We start from the raw sequence: 10,781 nt of genomic DNA, 5'->3' as shown, positions 1-10,781 counted from the left end.
ATCAGGGTGAAATATGATGCCATGAGCATGGGAGAGGAGGTATTTGGAGAACGTGATGGCAGTCTCTGCCTGCAGTTATCTGACTGCAGGAATAAGTGGTAATCCTGCTATTAGGAAAGACCATCAACACATGCTCTTTGATCTGTCACGAACTGAGAGGTTCCAATGTTTTAGTGTGTTTTTACACCAGAATCATCTGGACCAACTTCAAGGGGAGAAAAGGGGCCCCATTTCCATCTGTGAGGCTTGGATCTACCGGATGAATTCTCCCTACAAACGCTACACTGTAAATTGCAGAAGAGATTTGGAGCAGCTCCCTGGCTGGTTGTTGATTTTCCCAAGCTCTAGCCTATTTCTGCAATCCCTTCTCACTTTCCTGTAAGGACCATCACTGTAAGATACAAAATGCCTCTGTTTCCTTGTCCTGAGTCTTGCAGAACTCACTCAACCTACAGAAAACAAATAATAATATCAGCAAACAAGCAGCTGTCTCAAGAAACATGCAGCAGGTTTGCTGATTTCATGGTGAAAGCAATGTTTATGCAACTTAGTTGTTGAAAGGGATATTTCTTTGTAGGAAATGAGTGCCCTGCTGTGACGCCATTATTCTCAGTTCCAGCAGTCCACTAATGTTCTTTATAAAAACCCCACAATTTATGTAAGTTCAAGACACTTCAGGAAATGAGCTTCATCACAGAGGTTTCTCAGGGCAGGGACCCAATGCTGACATAGCTTCTGCTACCACACAGAGTCTCTGGGACACTTTCCAGAGCAGTGGAGATCCATGGGAGCTGAGTCCTTTGAGGACACGAGGGCTGAGACAGCCAAGGGAACTCGCTGCTTTCCTTTGCTAGCAGGGATTTTTGGATTCCAGAAGAACAGCTGTATGTTCTGTGTGTTGGATCAGCAGTCTGCCTTCTCCTCCACCTGATAAGCACTAGAGCTTCTCTGGGAAAACTGAGAAAACTCAGAATCCTAAAAATAATGGAAATACCTTTTTTTTCAGTCCATTGTGAGCTTTAGGGCATGCTGTGCCTGAACTAATTTTTTTCCTTCCATCTCTGTATCAGACACTGATACAGGCAGTTTGAATTGAGTGACCTCAAGGCCAGAGGGAACAAAGTCCTTGCCTGAACAAAAACTCTGCTTCTACGTGTGAGAGAAGAGCATTTAGAGTCTACCAAATGGCATCAAATGTTGCTGAATGTTCCCATCAGAGGAGAGGAAAATGTGTGCAGCAGTGTCAGAGTGTCAGAGTCAACCAGCTTTCTTATTTAACAGTCCCTTCAGACAGAGCTTTTGATTAGAGCTGTGCCCTGGCTTATTGAGAGGCAGCTGGGCTGGGACACATAGTCCTGCCTCTGGTGAAAGCCAAAGTACAAATACCTTTTCTGACTCCTTGCAGGGGTCTCCAGCAGCTGACAGCATGCTCAGCTGACGTGCTGCTATTGTGAGCTGAGCATAGACCCCTTTTTATAAGACACAAGCATTGTTTTCCATTTCTCTTGTTGATTTGGCCACAGTGCTTAGGAAATGGATGTTACAAAATAAAGGCCCCTGAAGGATATTCCCAGCTGTGGGAGGTGACCTGTGGTGTAGGGGACAGATCACAAGGCAGAAGAATTTAACAGGAATTATTAAACACTGGAGAAAAATAACTGTGCAAAGAGACAGACATCTTCTTGTTTGATGTCTTCAACTCATGATCAGAAACTGTTTTGGAAGAGGTGCTTTATTTGGATATGTGATGAGGCTCTGCTTAAGGAAATTTAAATGAGATCTTTCTCATGATATGCCAGACAAAAAGCTGTATTTTTGAACTAAAACCCATAGGAAATAAAAATAACATTAGCTGTGATTTACAGCAAACCCTGTGCAAACCACATGACCTTGGAGGGTTGAACTCTAAGTGCTATCTTTAGTTTCTTTCTAACAAACAAACAAATTTAAAACTCCATCCAATTCTGTATGATTCACTTTCTCCTGACTTTAGCCATCACACTCCAGAGTTTGCTGATGTGGAACAAGAAATCCTTCATTGAAGGAGTAAGAATTAATATATGGCTATTATACATGGAAAAGTAAACATTTCAAGTGCCTCAAGCAGTTATGATTACACAGCTTATCCATGCGCAGCGGGTTCGCGGAGCTCTTGGCACCTCTTGTCCATTGCCACTGAGGACTCAGTTTGGGAGCTGAAATAACCTTCCAGAAAGGTTCTCCTGGCTGGTCTGGCTCACTTCTGGTTCCTAGTGCCAGGGCATCAGGCATGTAGAGACCTCTTCTACACCAAGGCTACCAGGGGCTCAGGCATGGCATGTCCTGGGGAGCACCGTGGGCGAGACCTTGAGCACAACTGGCCTGAGATAAGATCTCATTCCCTGGTAGGGAGAGCCTCTCAGAGTGGGTGTGGGGGTATCTTTGTTTTCAGATGAAGGAAAGATTTGGGACTTTAAGAAGAGGGGTGGAGCATTACCCCAAGCGAGGGGCTTGGGGTTATGTGGCCAGGGAGTGAACACTCTCCCCCGAGTCCCCGACAGCCCAGCTGGAGGAGATGCCTGCGCATCGCCAGGCCAGGTATGACTCGTCACAGCAGGACAAGATGCAAAACATCATCAGGTGAAGTTACAAAGGAAATGCCCAGGGTGTTGAAGAGCAGAGGGCACATGTCACCGGCTGGGCACTCACAAGTGCGTGCCTGGGGCAGTTTTCCTGCCCCGTCAGCTGCGGGCGGGGTGAGCGCCCTGCCAAGGGCGCCAGCGCTCGTTAGGGGCTGTGCTGACACGGCACAGCTCCTTTCATCCTGCGACCCCGGGACTGCTGTGCTGGGCAAAAGGGAGCTGCCGCCTTTAAACAAAGCAGCTGTTTATTCTTGAAACAATTAGAGACGGCAGTTAGGTCTTGAACTCGTTACTGAGCCCAAAACAATTATGATAAAAACAAGTTCCAGATGGGCTCAAAAGGAGTTGTTTTTGTCTTTACTGAACTAGAATGGATTCCATGTCTTCAAGTTCCTCTGGTATTTATGGACAGGAAACATGAATTACACACAATAATTTACTACAAACAAAAGAGATGACTGCTGCAACAGCCCATTTATCTTTGCTTATGTGCCTTCTTGAGGTTTATGTGCTGTTTAACTCATGGGGAGAGTTAATAGCATTTTTCTCTGTTTTCTAACTCCGCAGTTTTGGTTTGCAGAAACTGAGACAGGAAGTTGTTGGATTTGTGCTGCAGGTTAGTATCACTGAGCCTGCAGATGCACAATGGGTAAATATTGTCTGGCAAAGAGATACCATCATGTTTCAGTTCTTCCTTTGAAGGATTTGTGCGAAGGTGGGAATCCTTCTAATTAGGTCCTCTGGCTGCTCCAAGAGTGTGCAGACAGAGATCTTTTTCAAAGTCTGTCCAAAATGGACTGAAGTCTGGGCATCACACATATTTGTATGGAAACTTTGAGTTTCTGACATCTTGGGTTTTGAAGCTGATACTGCACATTGACAGCAATTGAACTGATCCCAAAAGGAAGGGGAGCCCGGCAGAGGGCAGGAAGCAATGGCACATCACTGTGCTGCACTGCTCCGAGTCCCCAGCCAGGGGTAGGACAAGGCAGCAGCAGATCAGTGAGAAAACTCCTGGGCAGCATTTTTCTGGCAGTCCCTCTTACCTTCTTGCAGCTGAGACAGAGTATGGCTTTGTTTTTATTCCAGGTTTTTATTTAGATTTTATGATTTTATAAAAGGCCACATGTCATCCTCACAACGAAGGTGTGTGCGTGAACCCAAATACGTGGCTGGGCTGATGGGAACTTGTGGAAGGCCATATATCCAAAACCCCATAAAATGTGACACAGATTGTAACAAAGACTAAAGCTGCCCTGGGTGTACTGCAGTGCACGAAGTCAGCTTGGCTGAGCTCCGAAGGGAGCGAGATCATGGGCAGGAAGCAGCCTGGGAACTCAGGGTGACACTGAGATTTGTTTGGCCTCTCCCAGTGGGAGCTGGTGAGCTTCCTGATGCATTTCATCACTTCTCCTCCTTCCCCCATAAACCCTAGAAAAGAGGCCTTAAGTAGAAGCCTGGACAAGTGGAGTTCTCCAGTTTTGGCTAAAAAAAGGGAAGGAAAGGGATTGAGAAAGTGATTATTATTTTTTGTTGTTGTTTTTTAGATTTTATGCAATGTTTCATTTGCACAGTCTTTCAGAGAGTAAACGGGATTGATTATTTGGATTCTTATCTCTGTGGAGCTAGTGAGGGCCTCCTTCCAGAAGAGAGGTTCCCAATATTCATCTCCCAGCCTTGGTTCAAAACCGGAAGGAGCAGGAATCACGGTGCTTGAATTCAGCTTCTGTCTGGTGTCCACAGGCAGCAAGAGCAGATAGGAAACCTCTAATTCCCCACCCAAAGGAACAGGATACTTATTCATTTATTTCATTTATTGTTCATTTATGGACTCTCAGTTCTTCAACTCAGCTGCCCATTCTGCTGGGTTGGGAGCTCTGTGGCCTGCTGGAGGGCTGAGCTGGAGCAGCACAGCATTTGGGCTGAGCCAGCCACATGAATAAGGGCAGCCCTTTGCAGAGCTCCCGGCAAGATGAATTTCCCTGCAAGCTCAGCTCTTCTCAACTGTCAGAGCTCTCACATCCATCCCAGCTCCCACCACAAGCCTGTGCCCACACAGCCAAGCCTCCTGCCAGAGCTGCAGTTTGGGGTCCAAGTTCCTCACTCAGCTCCATCCCCAGGAGCCCTAATGCAGCTCCCTCTTCTCCCCCAGGCACACCAGAGGTGCTCTCAGTGAGCCCGGGGCACTCAGGAGCCCATTCTCTGCTCTGACAGACCCCACCGGTCTCGTCTTCTCCCCTCTCTCCCGTTATGTTCCTTTAACCTCACGTCCGTCATCTTCATCTGGGTTTTGTATTTCATCCAAGGGCAGTCAGGGTGGAGGACACAAAGCCTCCCTTCCCCCCTGGGTAATTTCATTTCCCATTAACTGCGGGTTTAAAGGGAAATCTCAGGACTCATTAAGGCTCTGATGACAGCTTAGCCCTCTCCAGCGCAAACCCAACACCAGGCCCATTCCTCATCTGATCCCAGGGTGGCTGTAACATTAGAGCCGACTGCTGAGCAGGGCAGACGGGTCTGGAGGGCGCAGCCAGCAGCAGGGTGAAGGGTGCCGGGTTTCTGGAGCCCTTGACAGCTCCGGTTTCCAGGAGCGCTGTCTGTGCGACACGCGGGCTCTGCTCCCTCCGGAGGGCGGAACGCGAGCGCTGCCGCCGCTCCCCGGGCCGCCCTCAGCACCCGGCGGCACCGCACGGTTCCTGGAGACTCCGGAGACCTTGCGCGACCTTGACAGCGCGGGGCGACCCCGCACAGCTCGGGGAAGCGCCTCACTGCTCCATCCAGGAGGCGGCAGAGCTTCCGGCAGCAGTGGCCGAAAACCCCAAGCAAGCCCTTTGTGCCTTAGTGAACACAAGACCCTTCAGACCAGCGAAGCCACCGGCAGCACACCCGGGCTCAGGCAGCGGCACCGCCGCCCTTTTCCTGGCGGCGGGCTCCCGTCCCTCCGAGCCCGCGCGGGGAACACCGCGGTGACAGCCCCCGGCCCTCGGGGGACACTGCGGGGCCGCGGCTGAGCGCACACCGCGGCTCCCTCGGCCGCGGCAGGAGCCGGGCGGAGGCTCCCCAGGCCGGGCATGTCGCTGTCGCTGTCCCAGCGCCCGCCGTGCCGTGCCGTGCCGTGCCGTGCCGTGCCGCGCCGTGCCGTGCCGTGCCGTGCCGGCCCAGCCCGGCCGCTCCGCCGCCCCGCCCGCCCCCGGCGCCGCCTCTGCCACGGCCGCGGGGCGGGGCCGCTCCGGGTTGGCGGCGGCCGCGGGCCGGGGCCATGAGGCGCGCTCCCATTGGCCGGCGCGCGCCGCCTGTCGCTCGGGGATTGGCCGGGCGCTCCCCGCGGGGGCGGGGCGTGAGGCGGCGCGGTGGGGGGGCGTTAAAGGCGCCGCGTCGGGCGGGCGGAGCGGCGCGGCCATGGCGTACCAGGGCTTCGCGCAGGAGTACCTGGGCATGCCGGCCGTGACCCGCGCCTACACCACCGCCTGCGTGCTCACCACCGCCGCCGTGGTGAGCGGGGGCCGGGGCGGGGGGCCGGGGCCCCGGGGGGCCGCGGGGCGGGAGCCGGGGCTGGCCGAGGGCAGCGGGTGATGGCAGCTGCTCTGCCTGTCTCCCACAGCAGCTGGAGTTCATCACCCCCTTCCAGCTGTACTTCAACCCCGACCTCATCTTCAGGAAGTTCCAGGTGAGGCCTCGCCCGGGGTTTGGGCCCCCGTGCCTCCTCGCGGCGCGGGGTGGGTGTGTCGGCGTGGGCCCGGCGTGTCCCGCTGCCCGGGCAGTGCTGTGTCATCCCGAGGGGCTCCTGTCGCTCCTCCAGCCGCCCCCGAGTGCTGCCAGCGGGGTCCTCGACACAGCGTCCCTTCGTGTCACGGCACCTGCGTGGGGAGAGCTCCTTCCAGCCTTTCCCTGCCACACACCATCTTGGCATTCTCCTTTTTCCTCGCCTCAAACCCCATCCCTCCCTTCTCTGTTACGCCGCGTGTGGCAGCTGCTGTTGGGCTGGTTGGAGGGGGCTTTCTTGTAGAGAGGCTCGAAAAGTAATTGATTTGGCTCTGGGTGCTGAATTGTGGCTGTTTGTCCTCTCCGGAAAAGTAGAGAAATCTTCTTTTCCATTCCTGGAAAGGTGAGATACTCTGATGGATCTGAGTATCATGTCAGGAGGTGCCACTAGAGGGTGGAGCAGTTGTCTGGTGTCCTGGGGTAGTTCTGAAGGATCAGGTGCATGACTGAGCATTCCCTGTGGACAGTGTGATGGGCTGCTCTACATGTGGTGGGGAGACACCTCTGTCCACCTCCTTTTCTCTCTCCTCTTTCTTCTCTTTCAGATATGGAGGCTGATCACCAACTTCCTCTTTTTCGGTCCCCTGGGATTCAGTTTCTTTTTCAACATGATATTTCTGTATCCTTTGGTCTCAGTGAAGTTCTCTGCTCCCACTTTGGCTTAGATGCAACTGCCCCCATCCCTCTTCCTCCCCAGCATGGCTTGCCTTGGCAGCACTCTAGGGCTGTGGGTTCTCCCCTTGGCTCTTTTCAGTTGAAGCCATGACCCTCGTGCCCCTCCACCTGTGCTTGCTGCGGGGCCAACCCTGCCACAAGGGAAGCTGGCAGTGCTGCTGCTGTGGCTCTTGCTGGACAGCACTGCCCATTCCTGGGGTGAGCTCTGGCTGAAGCACAGCAGGTGCCTCTTTCTTTCCTTGGGGGCAGCGGTGTGAGGTGAAGTTGGCACTGTTTTGCTCTGGGCTCGCACACCTGGCTGAGCTTCCTGGGATGCAGTAGCTTGCGGCAGCTTGTTTCCTGGGAAGGCCTGCTGTGGGGCACAGGGTGGCCAGCTGTTAATTTCCTTTACTGCAACCCCTCCCTTCTGCTCTCAGGTACAGGTACTGCCGCATGCTAGAAGAAGGCTCCTTCCGTGGAAGGACGGCTGACTTTGTCTTCATGTTCCTCTTTGGAGGCTTTCTCATGACAGTATCCTTTGGAGCAGCTTGAGGCTCGTTGGTGTCTCCTGAGATGCTGTGCACAGTGTGGGGCTTGTCTGCTGCCCCTGTGTCCTGGCTGTGCTGTGGAGCAGGTGCCTCGTGCTGAGCTGCACAGCCGGTTTATGAACCTTCCTGGTACCTCAGGGCAGAGGGGCCTGTGCCCCAGGCCCATGCCCCGTGGCCGGGGAGAGCTCTGCTGAGCATGTGGTGCAAGGGCAGCGTCTGGCTCTCTGGCACAGCTTGGCCTGTGCCTCATCCAGTGTGCTCAAAGAGAAAAGCTGCCTGTGACTGTGCTGCTGTCTGCAGAAGTGCTGATGCCCCCGGCAAGGGGCTGGGCTGCCTCGTCCCTGAAGAGGACACGTGGCCGAGTGTTCAGCTCAGCCTGAAAGGAGGCCACGTGTTCTGCTGCAAGAACCTGTCCAGCTGTGACAGGGCCACTGGCTGAGCTCTGGTGAGGGCAGCGTGGCTGTGATTGCGTGAGGCTGGCTCAGGACAAAGGCAGGGACGTGGAGCCATGAGGACAAGGGGTGGGTTCCCGCATACTCCCTTGTCAGCACGTCAGGCAGTGTGAGATGAGAGCTTGCAGCCTGTCAGTAGCTGGAGGTACCATCACACAGCTTAAGTTCTTTTCACGACACAGGGATCTGATGGTGACATTTATTTCCCTCCCAAGCATAAGCCACCTCTGGATATCTTCTGCTGTCTTATGCAGATGGCTCAGAGCACTGCTGTCCCCGCAGGGCTCTGCATGAAACTGTGTGAGCCATTAGAATCCAGGTGGCTGCAGCAGCCACGTGCTTGGCCAGAGGTGGATTTGGAGTCCAACTACAACAAGGGCAGGGGAAATTTTTGCCTCTCTCTGTCTCCTTGTGCTCTGAAGAAGAGGACTTTGAATTCCAAGAGCTATCTCGCTGCTGAACTTCTTCTGTAGAGGGCAGATACTGGATGTGAGCTGGTTGTTTAGATATGCCACTGTCCCAAGTGCTGTAAGACTCTGAAAGCCCTTCTTCAAAGGTCATTTTGATGTTCATTTTGCAAAGGTGACTGTAGAGCTCTCTGGTCTCCGGTGGTTGTAGACATCAGCTTAAGGAGTGAGCAACCTGCATGTGTGCTCCGGAGTGTCTTGTTCTGGGGTGGCATGGAGGGAGATGTGTATGGGGACAGTGGTGGTCAGTATATCTCAGCCAGGAAAGGCTTGGTGACATGGGCAGTGTCTCAGAACGCTGTGATCTAGTTTGGGTTTCCTGTCCCAAAGCACCCTGTGCTGCCTGGAGGTGGTGCACAGGGTGGGTGGGCTTTTCCTTGACTCGGTAGTTCGCAGCTGTTTGGACTCTTTGCCAGCCTGTTTTTCCTGGGCCAGGCTTTCACCATCATGCTGGTGTACGTATGGAGCCGCAGGAACCCTTACATCCGCATGAACTTTTTTGGGCTTCTTAACTTCCAAGCGCCCTTCCTGCCCTGGGTCCTGATGGGATTCTCTCTGCTCCTGGGCAATTCCATCATCATCGATTTGCTGGGTAAGTCAGAGCTGGTGGGCGATGGGAACAAGGACACCTTGCAGCCACAGTGCTCAGTCCTCATAGGTGCTGCAGGGACACTGGCACCTTCTCCTGGTTCCACCAGACCTAAGATGTTGGGTTTCCTAAAGTGAGCTGGCTGGGTTTCTGGGTGGCTGGGCTTTTGCTTTGACCTGCTTTTTGGTGTGTCTTTCCCAGGGGCAGAAGCTGGGCCTGGTGAGCTCTGCCTGACGCTCTGTTGTCTGTTCTCCTGGGTGTGCAATGCTGCCCTCAGGCTAACGGGCTCCCTGTGTGCTGATCACAGGGAAGTGCAGCATCCCTGGCTCAGGAGGGATTCTTAGTTCTGCCCAGCAGCTCTGGCTCAGCTGGCAAAAGAGTCACAGCTGTGCCTGACCTTGGTGGCATCTCTCCCCAGGGATTGCAGTGGGTCATATCTATTATTTCTTGGAAGATGTTTTCCCCAATCAGCCTGGAGGAAAGAAGTTGCTGTTAACCCCTAGCTTTCTGTAAGTAAAGCAGATTCTTTCTGGGCTTTACTGTGGGCTTTCTCAACCTGATCACTTCCCTAGAAAACTGTAAGAGGCAACTGCCTGCTGACAGCACCTCAGCTCCACAGATCGTGCCCTTGCTGCATTATTTGCACATTATGTACACGTGTACAGGGCCCACAGAGCTGCTGCTGCCTTCAGCTTTGCTACTAGAACTAGAGTCTGCTTAGTGCTTGTGGAAATGCCAGGTGGAGGCAGGGCTTTTTTCTGATATATTTTTGTAGTTTAAGAAAGCAGATTATGTTCTGCTTTGTGCACTGACAATCAAATCTGACCCAGTGATCAAGGAAGGAGGTCCTGTCACCACTGTGTATGAGCTGAGCAAAGGAATGGTTGTTGATGGTGCAGTGGGCCCGTGGCTGTGGCTGCCAGCCAAGCCCCACAGAGGGCCAGGGTGTTCCTAGGAGGGCTGGGGGCTTCTCATCCTTCCTCAGCTCAGTTCCCTAACCTGCCTGCCTGGTGGGATGGGCGTGTCCCTTGCCAGGAAGATGGTTTTTGACACACCTGAAGAGGATCCCAATTACAACCCTCTCCCTGAGGATCGTCCAGAACAGCAGCCTAGAGACCATGACCAGAACGAGCAGCAGCATCCACAGTAACATGGGGGACTTCTTCATGTGGCCGGATCCCTCTCTTCTGGCTGGACTTTTGCTGTGGCCCAGAGATCCTACTGGAATAACACCAGTTGCCATTCCGATGTGTCGTGTGTCGCTGTTTGTGTGGGTAACCCATCTTCCCCTTGTACAAAGTGGATCCACAGAGCTCTGCACACAAGAACTCCTGAATGCTTACAGAGGCGTTCTAGGGACAGGGGCTGAAGCTGTGACAGCTCCTCAGTTAGTTGGTGTGGAATAAGTATCAAAAGTTCCTCCTCCTGCTGCTGTTAATGACTTACTGTGTGCCGGGTCACTCTTGCCCTCTGTACAAAGACTAATGCACCTGGCCCTCACTGTTGTGAAACCTCTGTGTGGGCTTTCAGTGAAGTAGTTCTGTACCATGGTAGAATGCAGCTCAGCCTCTTTCTTTCCTTTATGTCCCCCACTCCTTTTCTGGTGGTTGTTTCCAAAGAGTCTTTACATTAAAGTCTTTATTTTTCAGTTGTGTGTCCATTTCTGCCAGGGGCAGAGGCAGCAATTC

General features: G+C 53.3%; 1 protein-coding gene across 3 annotated transcripts; it reads left to right on the top strand.

Annotated features, from left to right (window-relative positions):
• Positions 1-5,994: 5,994 nt before the first annotated feature.
• On the top strand, positions 5,995-10,741 carry DERL3 (derlin 3). 3 transcript variants are annotated; one of them, XM_066199339.1, is made up of 7 exons: positions 5,995-6,110; positions 6,226-6,288; positions 6,929-7,002; positions 7,475-7,568; positions 8,901-9,096; positions 9,512-9,602; positions 10,129-10,741. In XM_066199339.1, exons 1-7 carry the CDS (start codon positions 6,021-6,023, stop codon positions 10,241-10,243), a joined length of 723 nt encoding a protein of 240 aa, XP_066055436.1. In that variant the 5' UTR covers positions 5,995-6,020; the 3' UTR covers positions 10,244-10,741. The 3 variants fall into 3 exon arrangements, with proteins under 3 accessions (XP_066055436.1, XP_066055435.1, XP_066055434.1); XM_066199338.1 differs by having other exon boundaries at positions 5,995-6,113; XM_066199337.1 differs by having other exon boundaries at positions 5,995-6,113; positions 6,223-6,288.
• Positions 10,742-10,781: the final 40 nt, after the last annotated feature.

Source organism: Chamaea fasciata, unplaced genomic scaffold (assembly GCF_029207755.1).
Source record: "Chamaea fasciata isolate MVZ Bird 193981 ecotype frontalis unplaced genomic scaffold, bChaFas1.0.hap1 SCAF_18, whole genome shotgun sequence".
In the NCBI taxonomy this organism is placed as follows: Eukaryota; Metazoa; Chordata; class Aves; order Passeriformes; family Sylviidae; genus Chamaea; species Chamaea fasciata.
This window is presented reverse-complemented; position numbering and strand designations above follow the sequence as displayed.

Excerpts from the sequence above, each read along its gene's own strand:
- DERL3 (XM_066199337.1), top strand. The coding sequence starts at position 6,021 with ATGGCGTACCAGGGCTTCGCGCAGGAGTACCTGGGCATGCCGGCCGTG. Across the intron at positions 7,003-7,474 it reads TTTTTCAACATGATATTTCT|GTACAGGTACTGCCGCATGC; the intron begins GTATCCTTTGGT and ends TTCTGCTCTCAG. Across the intron at positions 7,569-8,900 it reads TTGGAGGCTTTCTCATGACA|CTGTTTGGACTCTTTGCCAG; the intron begins GTATCCTTTGGA and ends GGTAGTTCGCAG.